The sequence below is a fragment of the Leptosomus discolor genome, chromosome 4, assembly GCF_034619465.1.
Source record: "Leptosomus discolor isolate bLepDis1 chromosome 4, bLepDis1.hap2, whole genome shotgun sequence".
NCBI classification, from domain to species: domain Eukaryota; kingdom Metazoa; phylum Chordata; class Aves; order Leptosomiformes; family Leptosomidae; genus Leptosomus; species Leptosomus discolor.
The window spans coordinates 30,545,336-30,564,637 of NC_141394.1; the positions used below are offsets into that span (position 1 = coordinate 30,545,336).

Genomic DNA, 19,302 nt, shown 5'->3' on the forward strand with positions numbered 1-19,302 from the left:
TTCTTCCTTATCAACTATTGTGTAGTGGGATGAAGTGAGCTGCCATTTAAAATAATTTTTCAGCATTACATTCGTGCATATATTACAATATGTCATTAGATGGACAGTAATGCAAAGACATTTTAATACCTAGTTTCTCACACTCATTGCATACATTTCTCTTACATCTATTATATTTTTCTTTTTTTTCCTGACATAATTGATTCATTTTGCTTAATCTTTGTTGAACTTAAATAAGAATATGTACTTACTGGAAGTAAATTGTAAGGGTAAGTTATCTTCTTTTATCTCCTTTTCCTACGTGTCTCTCAAGCCATACAACAAGGCTGTGCTCCTTTTTTCACTAGGAATGAGCACAAAGCTTCATTTCTACAGCTCCACCTGCTGGAAACCCCTCCCTACTTACTGGTGCTGGCAGCTCAGGATAATAGGGAAAACAGAAATCATTACCCTTGTATGTTGTATGGTATCTTCAGATCAACACCAGTTACTTCAGGGAAGATCCTTCAAAAATGCAGTCTATGCGTAATGTTCTCAGACTAATAGTACCGCTAGTCCCATTTCCCAAATTTTGGGTCATATCTTATTTGGGATGTCCCTAACAGCCTGAAAATCATGTGCTTCCTGTACAGCCTCATGCCACCTGTACGCAGCAATCTGAACCAGGATAATCTGGCTATTGCAATGGTTTAAGAGAAAATTCATTTTTCACAAGTTCAGAAATAATATTTTCAAAACCGTAATAATCTGTGGACGTTTATTTCAAGCCATTCAACCTGGATCTTGATATATCTAATACTGATAAGGTCTTTCGGGCAGGCTTATACGGTCTCTGTATTCCCAGTATACGACCCGGCTCCCTGGCACATCTCTCTCCAGCTCTGCCAGCTGGAAAAGCAAAACAGATAAAAACCTCCAAAACTGCAGTTTAACTATGGCGGGATGAAAGTAGTTCTCCATTGCTTGCTGCCTCTCCCAACGGGCAGTCCCACGTACTCATAAGGGACAGCAACTGGACAGACCCAGCTTGGGAATATCAACTTTCTAGCAGAAATAAGTGTTTGCATGTCCAAAAATAAACCTTCAAAACAAAGGCAATTTCTCCATGTATGGTGAGCAAAAGATGGATAAACATAGAGCTAGTTTCAGAGTCAGGAAGGGGATTGTTTCCATTCTTCTAACAATCTACTTTCATTTTCAGCTTATGCCATAAACAATGTACATTAGCAAGTGAAGGAAAAAAGAAAAGACAAGCCAGGGAATTCATTTTCACCACCGTTATTTCCTTTACTGAAGTGTCAGCAAAAAACCACCACAGATAAAGTCTTGCTGGCAGCACATCCTTGACATCCAATGGTGCACAGGTATCAGAACTCCTGGGGAGGTTTTCCATTTGGATGTGCATATAAAAAGATTTCCTAACAAGTATTATTCATTGGCAAAAATAAAATTAGCATTTAAGGCTGTGTTATATCACTATAATTCTACTAATATTATTTTTTTCTTTTTAAAGCGGATATGACACAACATCAAAAAATGTGATACAACTTAAGATTGTCTGTTGGTGTCTAATAACTGCCATTTCTCCTCTCTAAAGTCAGGGCTACTTTAGCCATTTCTAGTGACTGAAGTCATCTTGGAAGCCAGGAAACAGGAGGGAAAGATCTAATACTCAACAGAAATTGCTTACATTAAGTGGCTCTCAGCTCTGCTTATAATTGGGCCTTATCTCTAGAAGGGTTTTACTCTGAAAGTGTGAAAGTTCAAGTAAGTACACAAAAACCCACAAATTATTTCTTCTTTAGCACAACTTAATACATACTGTCCTGTAAAATAATCACATAGATTTCTGCCTTTGAGGCTGCAGCCCATAACATAAAAGCAGCTTTCCACAGTGTTAACATAGCTGTAGTCAGGAAACGAGAACAAAAGGTCCTGTGCACTGAACAGAATCAGCGCTGGAACAAAGAGTCTAGGCAGTAAGTAAGTTTTAAAATAGTTATTTGCTGCACCGTATGCCAGTTATTTGATTTTATACATTAAAAGTGAGCTTTGAAAAATAGCAGCTCTGTTCCCGTAGCGCCCTCACAGCCTAACATGCCGCTTACTTGCTCAAGCAACTGTTGCAAATAATTCACCTGGACAGAGTTTTCTATATTGAGTATCTTGTTTCTTCTCCAGCTGGATCTTTAGAGAGATGGTACCTCCCTCGGAGGTTTGTGACGCAACACAAACGGCACCGTGTGTCTCAGAAGGGCACCAGATGCCAGTGAGGAAACCTTTGCTTAGTACGGTGGACTTGCACAAACACCACTGGCAGGACCAGGGTGCAGATTAGTTCTGCAAAGAGGTGAAAACCAGTAGGATTTGGGGTTGGTGACCTCATGCCAAAGACCACGACAAGCAGACTGCTTCAAGCATGCAGATGACAGAAACAGGTGGAGAAGACAGTTTCTTACGAGTCCTAAGTGCCAATCACGCACCACACTCGGACAATACCTCTTGCTCTTCTGCAGCTCCAGAGCACTTGTGGACTTCCTGGAGGGCTCAATGGCCTGCAGAGGAGGCTTAGTGACAGGCGTGATGAGCAGGGCATCCAAGAGGGAGCGGTAGGCACTAGGTTCGGAGAGTCTAGCAAGCATTTAGAAAGACCACATAAACAAACCAGGTGACCAAACAAAGTTTGAGTTGGCTGGGACCACCAAAAACCCCAAAACCCTTACAAAAAGCCTGTAAGTCCTATAGCAGTATGAAGAAACTGAACCTAGGATAACTGATGCAGAAATTATGTCTAAATAAGCCATCCCCAAAGCGGAGGTCGTATACTGCAGGCAGTGCACAAAACAACCCACTGGGGTGTGAGAAAATTTTTTTAAAATTTATTTTATTTTTACCATTAATAAAGTAAAATAGAAAAAAAATTAAATCGTTTATTTAATCTTTTTTCTCATCCTTTTTTAATTTCCGGTTTTGTGTCTGTTTTATAATGTACATAATAGATTAATACATTAGGACATTCATATAATTTAGAAATACATAAATATACATACATTGCATACTCAAAAAAAATTTACTGATATGAATACATGATTGAAAATACTTCAGACCACTGGTCAAAGTAAGCCTTTATAAAAAGCCATGCAATAAAGATTTAGATGGAACTCAGAGTTATTGTCTCCAAGAATCTAAAAGTTACTGAAAGATGTAGATTATTCTCTTCCACCCAGATAACACAACTGTTATCTAAAACTAGTTTACTGACTGAACCGTAGTCAGTACAGATATCATGAGGATCAGAAAGGCAGAATTACTCAGCTAGGTTCAGAGCAGCAGTCTGCAGCTAAGCTAAAAATAGGGCATGGGAGCCTTGGACATACTCTAACGACTTGCCCACCATGCTATTGTGAAAGAGCAGATTTTGCAACTCTGTCAAAGATCAATTATTCTTGTGTGAGTTTGAACTTTATTAAACCAAACTATAAAAATGTTCCTTTTAAAGTAGATGTCTACCTGGCCTGGACAGCAATGGCAGCAGACACGGCAGCAGCAGCCATGCTCTTAATTTTTGATCTCTGCTTGAAAGAAGAAAGAATAGGAAGAGGAGCAGGTCCAAACTTGGGCAGACTTCCCAAAGGTTTCTCCAGCAGTACTTTTCTAGCACAGAAACTTTGAGCCAACAGAGGAGAAAACAGAAAGCAGGAAAGATTGACAGATTGCTGTGCATTTTTTAAAATCATTTCAGAAATAAACAAAACACTCCAAACACTTACACAACTATACTTTATACCACTTCCCAGATATAAATGCAAAAAAGCTGCCTGAAAACCTCGCTTACACCTAGCAGCCTGCTGTAGATATACCTTAAAGATTTACCTTGTATGACTCACAGATGATTTAGACTGATAGCTTGAAATCTTACTGAAAGAATTTGTTTCGCAAGTAAGCAGAGATGCTTCATGCCTGTCCAAAAGCAGCAAGAAAAGAGAAGTCATTAAACACTTACTACTGCTCTGGCAATGCTAACTAAAGGCCAGGAGAAGTTCATTTAAATATTTTTAAAAGCCCTCCTTACCCATTAAAATGAAAGGGACAGGTACGGTTTAATATCCCAGAGTGTTAATTACAGTTTCCATATTGATAAATACTATAGTTTGGATGTCCCATCACTACACAAGTTAACACTCTGAAGACTAACCTTTGAAAGCCAGTGAATAAAGCGTGGAATATCAAAGCACCATACATTATGCACATTTTGCTGTGCCTTCCTCCACAAAACCTTCTTCCATGCTTTGCCACTATATTCACCCCACGTCACCAACTTTTGACAACAGTCATCTTCCAACTGAATCTCCTATCCATGACTGGTTTCTCCACTTCCACCTAGGGGCCGCTTTAATTTTTGAATTATTTTTCTAACATTTGTCTAAAAGCTACTTGAATTTCTAATTGCTATGCAAATTTCCAGAGCAGTGTGAGGGTCAGGAGACATCTGTCAGCTGCTCCATCTTGACAGCATCATCATCAAAAAAAAAGTAGTCAGGCGAAACCATATGTAAAATAATAGTTTCCAATCATGCCTTTTTAAGGCAGCTGGCTCGGGTGTACCTGGCAGGAGTGGGAGGCAGCCCGAGGGCTGTTTCCACAGGCAGGGCAGTGGGCAGGGGATGCTCAGACGTCTGCGTGGCCACAGCACACTTCATGGGGAGAGGAGGTGCTTTATCAGCTGTCAAAATGTTTGCTGAATCTGGGGCAGGCAACTCCGCAGTTATTTTCCTAGTTGGTGTTAATTTCACAAGTAATTAGAACAAGACAACATATGGAGAAGAAACCTCTCATTTGATTAAAAACACCGAACAGTAAAGAACAACTCTTTCTAGCTGGTGTTCTTGCATCTTTCGTAAGAACAAGTGAGTAGCACGCGAGGGCTTTTTTTTCTTTTCTAGAAACCAAACACTCATCCCCTAGAAATCAGACCATGCTGCAACTGGTTCTCTGGGGCATTTTTACAGCTGAAACTTGAGAGCTTAGAACCAGGCTTGTTTAACCACAAAACCCAGACTATTGGCGTAAAGTAGTTACTTGAAAAACAAACAATGAACTTGAATGAGAGTGTAACCAGGATATTAGAAACTCTACCTAGTATAAGTAGATGACACTTTAGACACTCTGGCTACTTGGCTGCTGGTATTTAAAACCTGAACAATTGCAGGGGGATGAGGTGCGCACTTGGGTAAGGCTTCCAGAGGGTTCTCAAACAAAAGTTCTCTGAAGTAAAACAAAGCAGAAGGACAAGTAGCATTCACCACAGGAAAGCAATTATTTCCCTCCCATACTTTACTTCCTCTTGCTTGTCACCAAACCAAGTCAACCACAAGGATCTGACAGTTTTAGTTTGGTCGATCTGAGACCTCCTCTCCTCCCCAGCCTGATGCTCTTTGGCCAATTAAATGAGCAACTCCTGTCTTTGCAAATTCCCTTTTGCATGATGACTACAACAGAGGAATTTGTTTAGGAAAATGAACGTAGAAACGTCAAGCCTGACAAAAAGGAGATCTGGCTGGAGAGTACAGCACCAATTACAACAATTCACGACAAAACAGGGGTATGCACAGATTATACCCTTTCCTGGAGCTGCCCTCAAGTTCTCCAAAACTTCATACAGCATCTTTGTGAAGCTTTATAAGTCATAAAAAGGGCCTCAAAGAAGGCAAGGAGAAAGGGAATAAATCACACAGGGTATATGCTCCAAAGGAGGAGCAAGCTGACTCCAAATCTTATTCATACATACATACTCATTTTATTTCCATTTTTCACTTGCTTTGGCAGTAGCTAGAAAAGGAGTAAGAAATTACTCTCGGAGATTACAGTTTCTGCAGAGAATATTCTTGGCTGTCCACTAATCAGAAAATTAGGATTAGCACCTATTATTTAATACTAAGTCTTTGTATTTATGACTATCAGGAACAATTCCATTAAAAGAAGAGATAAACGTAGGTCTGTATGACTGTAAAAAGCATGAATATAAAAGACCAATCTAAAGACTTGCTGGCACTGGATCTGCCTTTATATTAGTTATATATTTCTCAGGAAGTTCCAGATTCTGTGGTTTATATGGTCTATGGTTGCCAGGATGACTTTTTAAAATGACTTTTTGCAACTTTCTGGAAAGACTGTAATTGCTCTTAAATATTTTACTGTTAAACTTATAGGAGAATATTGCATAGATGAAATTGAGTAATAATATGCTATAAATTACAGTAGTTGGCTATTGTCCTGGTTTGAAGTAAACCACTTGATGTCTATAGTTAATACCAAGGAATGGTAGGCAGAAAGGCTCTTGCTTATACTTGCTACTATAGAAGCCAAGCACACTGCTAAATCTTGTACTCCATGTTAGGCTACCAGAAGTGAAAAGGGTCACAGGTACGTAAAAAGGTCGCACCTGCAGGGAGAAGTGAACCAGACAGGTTACCCAAAACTGAACAACTAAGTATTCCATCCCATACATGTCATATTCAGTATAAAGCTGAAGGATCACAAGGGTTAAACTCTCCTCTTTGATGGCCAACAGCTGAGGAGGATTTGTCCATCCTTTTGTCTTCAATCCTAATCCATATATCCCTGAATCCAGCTCCCATCCACTGCCAAGCCCAGCCTGGGACCTCCCCACTGCCAGCCCTGCAGCATCAGTGGTGCTGTATCACCATCAGGGGGGATGGGTTCAGTATTGGCTTCGTGTATATTTGTGTATATATTATCATATTCTTATTAGTATTACTATCTTTTCTTTTCACCATTTCATTAAAGCTGATTTTGTTTTCTTTCAAACCCATAAGTCTGTCTCTCCCTTATCCCCTCTCTCTTCCCCTTTTGGGAGGGGAGAGGGGTTAATAGAGAGCATCTGTCATTCATTAGTGGCCAGCCCAGCCCTAACCCATGACAGCTATACTGCCATATGACTAGTTTAGGCTTCCAATAAAGAACTAAAGTTACAATAAAAAAAGCATTATGCTTTATATTACGAAGTCTGCTTTATAAGCAGTGAACCTAACTTTAATCCACTAATCAAATCCAGACCCTTCGGACATTTCACCGCAAGCTCTTTCTCCTTCTTGGTGGTTCAGTAGTGGGTGGTACAAATCAGAGCTTCAGCCAAGAAAAGACAGAGGCCATGAGAAAAATCAAGACCTATGGCAGGCATCGACAACAAATGCAGGGCTTTAGTGGAAAAGCAAGTCTACTGACCTTTGGATGGCCCAATTCTGCTTTACTGAAAGTTTAACATGGTATGCACCAATTGCTCCATACGGACTCCTGATAGCTGCCTTTTTATAAAAACGGGGGTTTGGACATTAGCTTTGTGCATATTTCCTACCTGAAAGAGTGTTATAAAAGCAGTAACATCAGCTCAGTAATAAATACAGTTGCTACACTGATGACTTCTCGTTTCAGGAGAAAAATCAAGACTACGTAGCTGTGTCAAAAAATTTATGTTCTCCTTCCCACACTTGGTGCTAATCCTTTCTTCTACAGCTCTGCAGAAGCTGCTCAGTTTTCTGTCCTTCATCATCTACTGTTTTGACCTTTTGTATAAATACTTCAGCTCTCATCCTGAACTACCATGAACGTAGCTGTCCTTTCTGATTTCCTGTGGCTCAATTTGAAGCTGCTCTCTTGCTAGGTTGATTTCGCCAAATAATAAAACTTAGAGCCATAGGTCTTGAACAGGAGTAGATTTAAATTTCCTTTCCCTTGACACGGATCCAGAGCTAGGATTTAGAAGTAACTCCTTGGTACTCAGAACGCAGTAGTTGCAGCAGTGTCTGTGAGGCACCTGCAGCCCAGTAGGTGTAATCATACTAGAGTTTCACTGGTAGACATAAAACTCAATTATTGAACAGTATTTGTCCCACTGCCTTTTTCATACCAGGTTTTCTGCTTGTATATTGCCACACACCTTTTGTGAGTATTTTTCATCCTTGGTGACTCATAAGTACTCACCCCATCTGCTTGCTGGGATTTAACAGAACATGCTGCTGTAACTATCACAACCAAATCTTCTTTTCTGTATTGGCTCAAACCAAATATTACCATAGCTACTGGCTTGCTGTCCAAGCAAAGCTCTGTCATCACCCACCATCCCTTCCTGACTAATCTCATGTACCCTCTTCTCCCAGACATCAAAAAAGCCATCAAAAGACATTGTAACAAAACAAACTTGACATATTTTGTTGTGAGGTTTCACCTCATCTCTCTCAGCTGGTTGCTTTTCACAAGGATGAGTCGCTGTCTAGGGGCCTGGCAGGACCAGGCACTGTTCATTCAATTCTCATTTTGTGTTATCACTTTGTGCTTGTGCATGTGTAGTGAACACTAGCCACCTGGAATCAAAAAACACTCCCGCACTACGAAACACAAACCATCAGAAAATGTTATTGACCTTCAATAATAGCATCCTAACTCTCCAAATTACTGTCACTGTCTTATATCCAAAATTACCGTCGCCATCTAGTACCCACAGATGACCTCCAAAACATCATCGATCTGCCAAGGTAAGTGCCAGTGAAGCTATCCAAAGCCAATGACAGGAAATTTACCAGATAATCTTCCAGTTTTCTTTGATTGCATCATAGCACAGTACAGTGTTATGAACAAAATAATCCACTTTTTAAAACACTATCTTTATATTTTTAAAGGCACTTTTCTGTGTGTGGAAGAAATCTGAATTCACTTTTGAGTCATTGAGACCACTGAAGAGTTACTCCATCCAGGTGACAGGGTGGACACCCACTGACAATGTACCGACACACACTAAATACTGTGTCTTATTCTAACTGGTATCCACAAGACTGTTCACAAATCTGCAGTTTTATTACGTTTCTCTTGTCCTTCCCCCTCCTTCCATTTCCAGGAAAATCCCTAGTCACAGCAGACAATTAAGCTTATTTTAAGTGAATGACAGACAACCCTCTTCCTCCAAGACAGACAAATCTAGAATAGAACAACATACAGATAAGATCATTAACTGAATCAAAACAATCTGAATGATTTACCTCCCAGGAGCTGCTGTGGCAGCAATGGGTTCAGAATGTCTGAGAGAGGGGATGCTGCCAGGAGAGGACTCTCCTACTGGCAAGAGAGCTGTGGCAGGTCCTGGTCTAGCACCGTTTTCACTCCATTCACAGTAATCAAACCAAATGGAGATACACAGGGAAAGAGATTTTTAATCCACATTGAAATAATATGCTGAACAGGAAATACTGTGCATGAAAGTGTTAGTAAATCGGGGAAAAAAAAAAACCAAACACGGAGTTTACACTAAAATACAAATACAAACAGGGGGATAAAACGAGGCACAATATACTTAGGAAGTGTCACTCCCTTAGTGAAGGTTGAGAAGTGTCCAGCTGCTTATAAACTCAGAAAGCCAAGTAATATTCTGTACTTATAAAGATGGAACACATATTTAGCATTACATGGTGAGATGGAAAACTTTTAGGAAATACTGGAAAAGACACAGACACAAGTGCTAGTGAGATTCACTCCCGAAGAGTTATACACTTTTTGCTCCAACTTTTTTAGGGTGTTAGTTTTCTGAAGGTTACACTATATATTACTCAGTATTTTCTCATATCCATTTTTTTTTCAGTTGCAGTAGGAAAAAGAAAATGTTGTCTTAAAGCCCTCTACATGAAGAAAAGCACTCATCAAACATGTAATACACAAAAAGAAAAGTAAACTACAAGGTAGAGAGCAATCACAACCACCAGTTTTGAGCAGACTAAATTAGCCACAGCAGTAGGCATTGCCTTTTTTTTTTTTTTAAATAGTAGCATGCAGAATTAAGAAGTATCTTAAGAAAGTAGGGAGCCTTAAGTGCTGCTAATTATTGAGCAGACTTAGTAATGACCTGGGAGCAGACCTCATAGGTTGTAAAGGTGTGGATGGAAGTTCTGGCACAGGTGGCATCTCCAAAGTCTGGGTAGCTATGGAGTTTTTGCTCAGATTAATGCTGGTATCCTGGGCTCGTGCTTCATTAGGCAGATCTGCAGGTATGCTTTACAGATATTTATCACACGGGAGGGAAAAAAATAAATACACAATTTATGACTGGGTGTTTCAGGACTGACCAAGAATGGGACAAGTGTTTTCCAGTGGCTATAGATCAGCTAAACTACAAATCTGGAAAATCCAGATACATCTTCACTCTGGACAATGAACTGATTCTGCAACTCAAGGCCAAAACCAAATCTGTACTTTTTCGGTTTAGTAACTAATCAGTTACTAAAACATATAAACTTTACATAAAGAGTAGACTTTCCCTTTCTAAGCTTTAAGTAACTGGTTTAAGAGTTACAATTTACACATTCCAGTGAGGGCTTTCTATTCGTATTTCCTGTCCTTCCACCTGCTGTTGTTTATCCAACAAAAATACCTAGTGGGTTATAGTTTAGGGATAAACAATAATAAAAAATCCACAGGGCATTTGTCTTGGACAATGTCTGCCTGAAAAGTTGAATATTATTGAATTGGGGTATTTATCTGTGGATTACTGATGGAAGAGAAGTTTCTATTTCATTGCTTGTCAGATTCATCCTTCTAGGTGATCTCTTAAATGTAAGCTTATTCCTTTATAGCAAAACCCAGTCAGAATATTTTTCCGAAGATCACATGTATGCTGGGAATTGGACATGAGCTAGGCCATGTTATCCACATGCAAATGGCAAAGTAATCCATTGTTTTGGAAATAGTAACAAAGTCCAAAATTTAACATCAACAAGTGTCACGCAATGGGGATACTGGACGAAGAGAGGACATCTTTAAAGCAGTAAGTGAAATTCATTTCACACATTCATAAAACATTTTTGAAAGTAGTGATTGGTTATTGTGAACTTATAGGAAACTAGTAATTTTGGTAGCCTTTCTCAAACTATTCTCATATGCTCAATAGACTCTATGACTATTTATGTTTAATTTTAATCAAAATATAAGCTTTTATACTTTGGATTAGAGAAGCTTTTTCTTCCATTTCATGCTAAAGCAACTCATTCTTCAAAGGGATAAGGGCTGGTAAGGTAGATAACCATAATGGTAAGTTAAATACCAACACGAAGATGTTCTCACTACCTAGGGACATCTCCAAAACATAAAAATACTTGAAGGTCAAACCATTCTTCCCTTATGAAGAAAACTTTACAGAGAGTCTAAGTGATAACCTCTCACAGTTTTCACTGCATTGATGCCCTCTGAAACTCCCATCTTCCTTTCCATTCATAAAAAATTCTTTATACCCAGCAAAACAATTTCCATACCCTACTTCACATTCCCACTTTATTACACAGTATTCTATCAAATTATTATGTTGTGTCATATGTGCACTCAGCAACACACTTGGGTTTAGTAACACAGTACTCACTACCGAGTTATGCAACGTGGGGGGAATGAAACTGATTGGCACTTCTCATCAAAACGCTCTTTAGTGAAACTATTAAAGTGAATATTTTCCCCTACTGTCTCTAAGGAGTTAACCCAAAATGTGTGTAAGATGTGATATGCCTTGGTCCATCATTACCAGTGCAAATCGGGTTGTACTTTATGGTGTGCATTGTTAGGCATCCACATCGGTGACTGTTAGTGTTAGATAACTTGGCTATTACCTGAAGTCTCCATTTTCTCTTTGGCTTTTCCTAAAGATAAAATGACAAATACCATAAGCTACTGCTGTACTGTATAACAGTATAAACCATCTGAAAAGGAAACACAAGCTTAAAATGCTTCTGAAGGTCCCTATTCCTTTTCATTTTCCAAGTCGTGCATTAAAAAAACCCAAACCCCCAAGTCTGCAGAAGTATTTGCAGTGCATATCAATCTGTTCACTGGACCAGTTCCATCAGAAAAGTGTGTAGGTCAGCTGCACAAACTACAAGCCAATAGCAATGGTTCTCATTAAGCAATTATGAAAGACTGGGCTTTTAATGTGTGCTTTACAATTCACCTTTGAGGTTTGAAATGTCTCTGATTCAATAAGTGTTGCAAAAGCCAAAAGCAAGTTTTACTTAGCAGAATTCTTCCTCCTGTAGCCCCCCAAAAGGTCAATCATTTTATTGATTTCTGCAAATCTCATGTCAATTTCGACAACACAAACACATACCCGGTTTTTAACATGATCAGGAACTCTACTACTGTGGTAATTTTGTACAACTCACATTGTTTCTAGTATGCTGCAGGGATTTAATTGTTTCTCTTACTACAATCTCTAAAGGTGCAGTGAAATTACAGCTCCATGCATGAAAAGACTATTCAAGGAGTCGGAGAGACTCAAAAGAAAAACAGACAGAACTAAGATAAAAGCAACTTTTATTAAAATACTCTTCAAGCTTCAGAAAGCATAAATTAATGAGTATGTAGCTACTATAATACATTATTTTACAGGAGAACCATAGGGCCATGAAGCTTTTATAAACACAAGAAAGCTTAAGAACTTCACTCTGTAATAAATAAATACCACCGTCTTATCCTGTTCTTGTCAGAGGATGTGATGAAGCTCTTACAGGTACACAGCAATGTTCTGCTCAATTTTTTCCTAAGTTTTCCACAATATGAACATATTACTAGTTTAAGCAGCAGAATCTTTATACTGAGCTTGCACTTTGATTCACATCAGAATTTTTTTTTTAATTATTTTTTATTTGCTTAAAAGCAGTCTGTCTTCTTGCTCTACTTTGTAAAACATATACAACCACCTTAAAATTGACCTGCTGAAAATTTAGTGAAATTCAAGATAATGATCCTGGTAAGTATAGTACTTCATAGTAAGTGCATACAGTCCCTCTTTGTCTTCTTTCCTCAGCCTCAAAATCAAAATAATACAATTTCTTATTCTTCTGTCCATAAAATTTCTGCTTTCTAACAGCCTACAGTAACTCAAACTCAGCAATGTAAATGACTCTTAAGGCAAAAAAAGAACTGCAACAGCCATCTCCTCCCTGACGCTGGGAGATTCAGTCACTCAAGTTGTTCTGTTTTAAATACTTTTTTTTTGTCAACTAGTGATTAGCACAAAAACATTTTCATCTCACTTTTTATACATCAGTAGGAAAGTGTTAGAAAAGTATAGAAAAGGGTAGACTATCTTTCGCAGTAAGGCCGCAGATTTTTTTTTTTTTTTTTTTTTTTTTTTTGCAGAGCAGATGGAAAAGAAGAAAGGAAGGAAGTGTTTGTATTTTTTGTATTTTGCTTTTGCAACTTGGGTAAAAATCACTGGACATTAAGAGCACGTGCTGAGACTTCATGGTGCCAGTCACGTAATTTTGTATATTTGGGGCTAAAGACGTGGATGGGAACCTTTTCCCTGTGGAAAGAAGTGATAGAAGAAAAATAAGAAAGAAAGAAAGAAGGAAAGAAAGAAAGAATTTGTCTTAAGCAGTTTCACAAGAGAGCATGCAATCTCCATGCACTGTTTCTATCCGCACATTGCCTTCCTCTGTCAAAAATGTGGATCCGATGTCAGGCAAAGTCAGTAGACAAACTCCACTGATTGCAAGAACCATTAGGTTTAGCCACTGGTTTTCCTCATTTGGAACAATGCTTATTCCAAAGCAAGGAGACAGCTGACCCTTGTTCAGAGTCCAGAAAGGTAATGCTTCCCAGCTACGCCTTGCAATCTGATCCACACTCGCAAATCAAAAATGCCTGGTTAGATTTAGGGAAAGGAAGACATGTTGACAAGCTGACCTCGTACATTAAACCAAATCAGTCCAAGTTTATGGAAAATCTCAAACTCCTGCACAAATATTAATACTGGACTGCACCAACAGATTTAGAAAGGTTGGTCTACACAGAAAAAGATCTTGATTTTCACATGCTGAAGTAGAAGGCAAAAAAAAAAAGAAGCAACATTTTAAAAACACCCAGATGTCACACGAATGCACCAAACACTATCAGTGAAGAATTAAGACATGCGAAGTATTTAAGTAATAAAAACATAAAACTCACTTAGTCTTCTTTGCAGCTTCATGCTCTGATGCTTTCACTGCAAGAAAACAGAAAATTTTTATTTTCTAAGGCACTAAAGGCACAGTACCACCTTACGCTGAGATTCTCCTCTGTACCAATGCATTCACCACAGCAACAAATTACAACAAGGCTCGTGAGGATTCCTCAATTCTAAATATGCCCCAGTGGAAATCAGGTATGTGTATAAACTTCAAGAGCCCCTTTGCCAGTAGGATTGCTGAAAGTTGGCTCTGCCGGTCTCTGTTCTTTCCGTTGGCCGACTCTCCACGTTGGCATTGAGAAAGGTGAGTTGAGAAGGGGAAGATGAATGGAAGCTGGGAGGATTTCTTTTGGATGAACATCCACTGAGTTTGTATCAGGTGATAATCCAAGCGTCTGTTTCTAGCCAGGCTGTGACCCATCAAGGTACTAGAGGACTGCACATGGGATAATGTAAATTCCCAGCCCTAACTTTAAGTTTGGCAATTCTAGTTGCAGTCACTTCATCATAGTATTTGTCAACATGATTAATTCATCAGTACCGGATGACATGTTATTCGACATCCACATCTCCTATTCTGCTTTAATGAAGAAAATTCAAATATAGACAGTGACCCATTAATAGACTAACACAACGCAGGACCACAAAACAGTCAAGTAATTGTCCAAATTCAGAATATTTATCACACATGGACAATAATCCTTATTTGGGGAGATGTCATCAAAGTCTTCCAGAGTAATTCTGCCAAAGAATCGATAGTTCATTTAATCAAATCTGCCCCTGGGGAGGGGGTCCGATTTCCTCACTGCCTTCTTTATGATAGCACTACCTGTGAAAAGCAGAAGAATGAAATAATCACCTCTACAGTAGCTGCCTCAGTCTGAACATGAAGGAGCTCAAATTTCCTGATGGCACTTCTGTAATGTTATGTAAAAGCCATCAGATCTTAGCCAATTAATTATAATTGACAGCATAACATGAAATTCAAGTTTTACCATAAAATTATATGACAGGGAAAGACCTTTTCTGCAACATCTGTTTCAGTCCACAGTACATGTAATCACAACATGGCATAAGCAGAGGATGGAAACATGACCTGGGAATAAACTGAGCAACTATAGATTTTTGCCCCTGACTAGTGACATCACTGCAGATCACGTACCTTTGTATGACTGTCAAAGATTTTCTACATGCCTGAAAACACCTTAATTTTTCTGGAGCACTAAATTTGAACAAGAATGTTGCCTTTTTGGTGATACAGGAGGGGAAAGAAACAACAAATACACATCTGCCAACACCTTTGGGAGTAGAAATGGAATTTTTGAGATTTATCTAGAATGTATTAATATTCAACTCAATCAGGAACCATGTCCAGTACATGTATGTCCTGAGCTATTTGGCAATTGCAGGTGTTTCTACAAAAATATTTTCCTACTATAGTCTTCTCAAACTTTTTTCTTTTAGAGAGATCACCAAAATTCTGCCTACTGGATTTAATATCCAAGAGGGAAAATGCAAGAAATGTAACTGAATCCTTTTACTATTTCCCTCCACCTTCAGCTTTTAAAAACATGTGTTTGTCCAAGGCTATTACTTTTATTTTGTTTACACCAAACTACTTACTATGATCAGTGCCAGTGATTTGGGCAAGGATGCGGAAAGAGCGGGACTGGGTGGTGCCTGTCCGAGGGTGCCAGTCTTCGGTGTCTTCAATCAGTCGCTTCTTACTGGCATCACTGTGGGTGGGTGTGTGGTAAAATTCCGTATAAGTATCCACAATGTGCTTCCGCGGGGGGCTGCATCAAGGAAAGGAGAGAGAAGTGAGTGAAAAGCTTCAGAGACCACCTGGGTTGGCATAGCTACAAAGACACGGTCAGAACTGTGACTTTTCACAGCGTTTAAAGCCAGCTTCTGAGTTTGGATGTAGATGTGAAGCTGTGAGCTCTACAGGCACACCTGAACAAAGATTCTGTTCCCTGAACCAAACACATCTTTATAATTACTCTAACCTGACTGAAATATTTTCCCTTGTTTCACTGCTGGAACATTTGAAACAGTAGAAGACAGTATTATCAAGACATTTACACGTTCAAACCTTTACCGTTTAGGTGGGTTTTTCCTTGGAGATGACAGAGTAAGACAGCAAGAGAAAGTTTTCCCAGCATAAACAGGAAAAGGAGAAAAAGAAAACAAGAAACAAAGTCAGAAAGTTAAAACAGAAGTGCAGGTAATTATTCTATTGAACTAGTTTTGTGGGAAAGGGCACTGAAATCCAACTAATAGTGATACTTGCATTCTACTTCCAAAACTGCAGCACAGAACTCCCACACTTGACTAAATTCACAGCGATCTCCTCACAGGGAATTTGTTTTGGTAAAGCAGGGTCACCTACTTAGTTCGAATCAGGTGCCCCTTGACAAATTCTCCCCTTGGTTCACAAGAGGTAAAACACTAGCTGTATGCAAGGGCTAGCAAGTACATGCCAAGTCTTTTGTACTTGGCTAAGCCTAGGTAAGAACTAGGCCATTTGAAAGCATAGGTGGCGATGTTCAGGAGCATAACGGGGAGAAACTGATGTTCGATACCTTCTCTGAAAGTCAAAAAAGTTAGGGGTGATTGCTTCATCTGGAAATTTTACCCACAGTAACCTACACGCTATTATCAATCCCTGTACCAGCAGACTTGCGAGAATACAGGATTTTAAAGCTTTGCTTTCAGTAACTGATGTAAAGAACATGTAATGGCACCGACCAATTTAGGAAAAGGGAACAATGATTCATACTATATATATTACCCCCAAATTCTACCTTTGTTATCCCAAAGCATTAATCTTTAAAATTCTTTAAATGCGTGGTTATTTTTACATAATTTAAGGAGATTAACTGTGCAAAACTGGCTCCTAAGACATGACAAACCTAATAACAACAACAAAACTTTAAAATTCATTCTTATTTTTGTCACTACTTTCCCACTGTACTTTTAATTTCCAAAGTATTTCTGGTGAAGAAAGGTAGATAATATGGAATAGAATAACGTAAATTATTAGTTGTCAACAAGTAAGAATTAGGCCCATTCAATGGAATGCATTAGTAAATACTCAAGCTTAAAAGAAATACTTGAAAGAATGATGTGAAAGGTATCATACAAAATTATATCAAAAGACTGAATTTATTGACACATAGTATTAGTGAATTATATGTACCACGTATCAAAGTTACTAAAAGAGGGAGAGGTATAGAAACAAAGATAGTGGTATTTCCAGGATGGAGTACAAGAAGTACAGAGGAAAATTAAATAAAGCACCAAAACAGTTAATAACAAAAATAAAAACTGAAAATTAAAGCAGTAACTAAGTGTGGAACTACATGGAAATGTAATTATTTACATGCAGTCGACTGCATTCTAGCAACTACCACAGTGAAATAAGTAGTCTTTCACATTTGTTGAAAGTGGTATTATAATAAAAATAACCCACTTTCTCTTGTGGACACTACTGGATCCTTTTTTAAGGCTTAAGAGTCTACTAGCAATGACTCACTGAGGCAACGAGGTGGTGCCAGAGACAAAGGAAAATTCAATGAGACAGACTCTCCTTTAGCCTTGAGGCAAAGGGAGAAAAGACAAGCCAGTAAAACCTCAATCACATTTATCATCCCTAATACACACAAAACACAGTACATGGATGTTACTCTTATTTTTGCTGTATGAATTCAGTATCCAGTCCTTCATTCCATAGTCCTCAAATCTTTTATACTGTATTTCACCATTTACTAGTTATATTACCAACACCAATTAGCCATAGGTGCACCAAGAATTTATCAATACACACAAACACCACACAAATGTTTTGTGGAATAATAAAAAAAAAAAGCTGCAAAATGTAACACAGTGAAAACCAAGATCACAACATGTCCAATGCAGACAAAACCATTTACTACACTAAGAAGTTACTAAGAAAAGCTGAAGCTGTTTTGCAAAATTTAAATATAAAACTCTGTAAGAGTTATAATTTTGCAAAACAAGAATACATGCTGGTTATTCCAACAGGAAAAACGACCATAATTCAACTCCAGTGCTGTTGATACTAACTTTGTCACTGTTGTTATCTGCAAGGGAAAAAAAAAAAAAAAGTATTTGGTGTGTTAATACATTCTCTGCTTCTTGAAATACTACAGGGGTTTCCAAATCCAAGCTCTGGCAAAGCCGTATATCACAGAAGTCAAACTTACAATCATCAAGAGAACCTACAAGGGAAAATTTTAGCCCAGCTGAGCTTAAACTGAGTGAAGTCTGCGGACATCTTACCTGTTTTAAGCAGCAGGCAATTTTTCATGCAAGAGTTGGCAAGAAGGTCTTAATAAAAACATAATTGCACACAGCATAGTGAAGGCAAATTGCTTTTTCTAAGCCGGGACTAAACAAGGGAAACAAAACTTCCTTCCCCATCCTGAAGTAAAAGCAAATAGCTTGTATCCTGAATGTGGTTTAAGGCGAGCCAGGAGGAAGAGAGGAAATTCTGAGTACGACAAGGTGCATGTCTGAAGATCTGTATTTGCTCAGCAGTGCTATCTACAAATAACATACAAGTTGCCTTTTTTTTTCCCCCCAGAAAATGAGTAATACAAACTACCAAAGTGAAATGGAGTTTATTTCAGACTGATCAGTTTTTCCATACTTCAGCGCTTCTGCTATTTCATAAATGTCATTGATTCCATTTTAAATGGGGAGATAGTTAAGCATCATTGTAGAAATACAATTTTTCTAAGTAAAACTAAGTAAGTAATGTAACAGCAGACCAATATAATCACTTTAGGGGGGGTTGTTTGCTTGTTTTTGTTTTATGCCTTAGGACTGCAAGACAATTAGACAGCCCAAACACAGTACTGTAAGAAAGATGGCAAAATATAGTAGGGTTTTATAGCTCTAAATGTTTTCAAGCTTTCCCAACTACATGTGCAACGTAGGCAGTGAGACAGGGACTTCTCCACCTGTCAGCTGTAATACCCTTCAGTCAATATTATTCATCCCCTAACCCTAAGGCAGGGCACATAACAGTGCTCACCCAGTCATCCTACCTTGACTGTCAACTGGTTACTCTACTCCTACAGCACTTCCTTCCAGGAGACTTAATTTCATTGCTATTCTTCCTCTTTTTCAGTACTAACTGCTGCTTTTGAATACTCCTTACACAGTTATTTGTTAAAACAGCATTCCTGAGAAGAGACGGTTTGTCAAAGCGTATTCAACAAGTCTACCAGCATCAAGCAAGTCCTTAGGATCTCCCGATTTCATCCCACTTCTACACG

General features: G+C 38.6%; 1 protein-coding gene across 6 annotated transcripts in view; it reads right to left on the reverse strand.

The window, feature by feature from the left end:
- Positions 1–19,302, reverse strand: part of PDLIM5 (PDZ and LIM domain 5) — a 128,354-nt gene that overhangs the window by 34,705 nt on the left and 74,347 nt on the right. Inside the window, exons 5-13 of one of the 6 annotated variants that reach the window (XM_086463721.1) lie at positions 16,098–16,115; positions 15,620–15,792; positions 13,996–14,032; positions 11,658–11,687; positions 9,054–9,158; positions 4,606–4,773; positions 3,874–3,960; positions 3,511–3,666; positions 2,500–2,631 (exon numbers count right to left, since the gene is read on the reverse strand). In XM_086463721.1, the coding sequence (XP_086319847.1) occupies positions 2,500–2,631; positions 3,511–3,666; positions 3,874–3,960; positions 4,606–4,773; positions 9,054–9,158; positions 11,658–11,687; positions 13,996–14,032; positions 15,620–15,792; positions 16,098–16,115 (906 nt within the window). Of the gene's footprint in view, positions 1–2,499; positions 2,632–3,510; positions 3,667–3,873; positions 3,961–4,605; positions 4,774–9,053; positions 9,174–9,922; positions 10,058–11,657; positions 11,688–13,227; positions 13,352–13,995; positions 14,033–15,619; positions 15,793–16,097; positions 16,116–19,302 lie in introns of those variants that run through there. The other 5 variants (XM_086463720.1, XM_086463719.1, XM_086463724.1 and 2 more) reach the window with 5 other exon arrangements.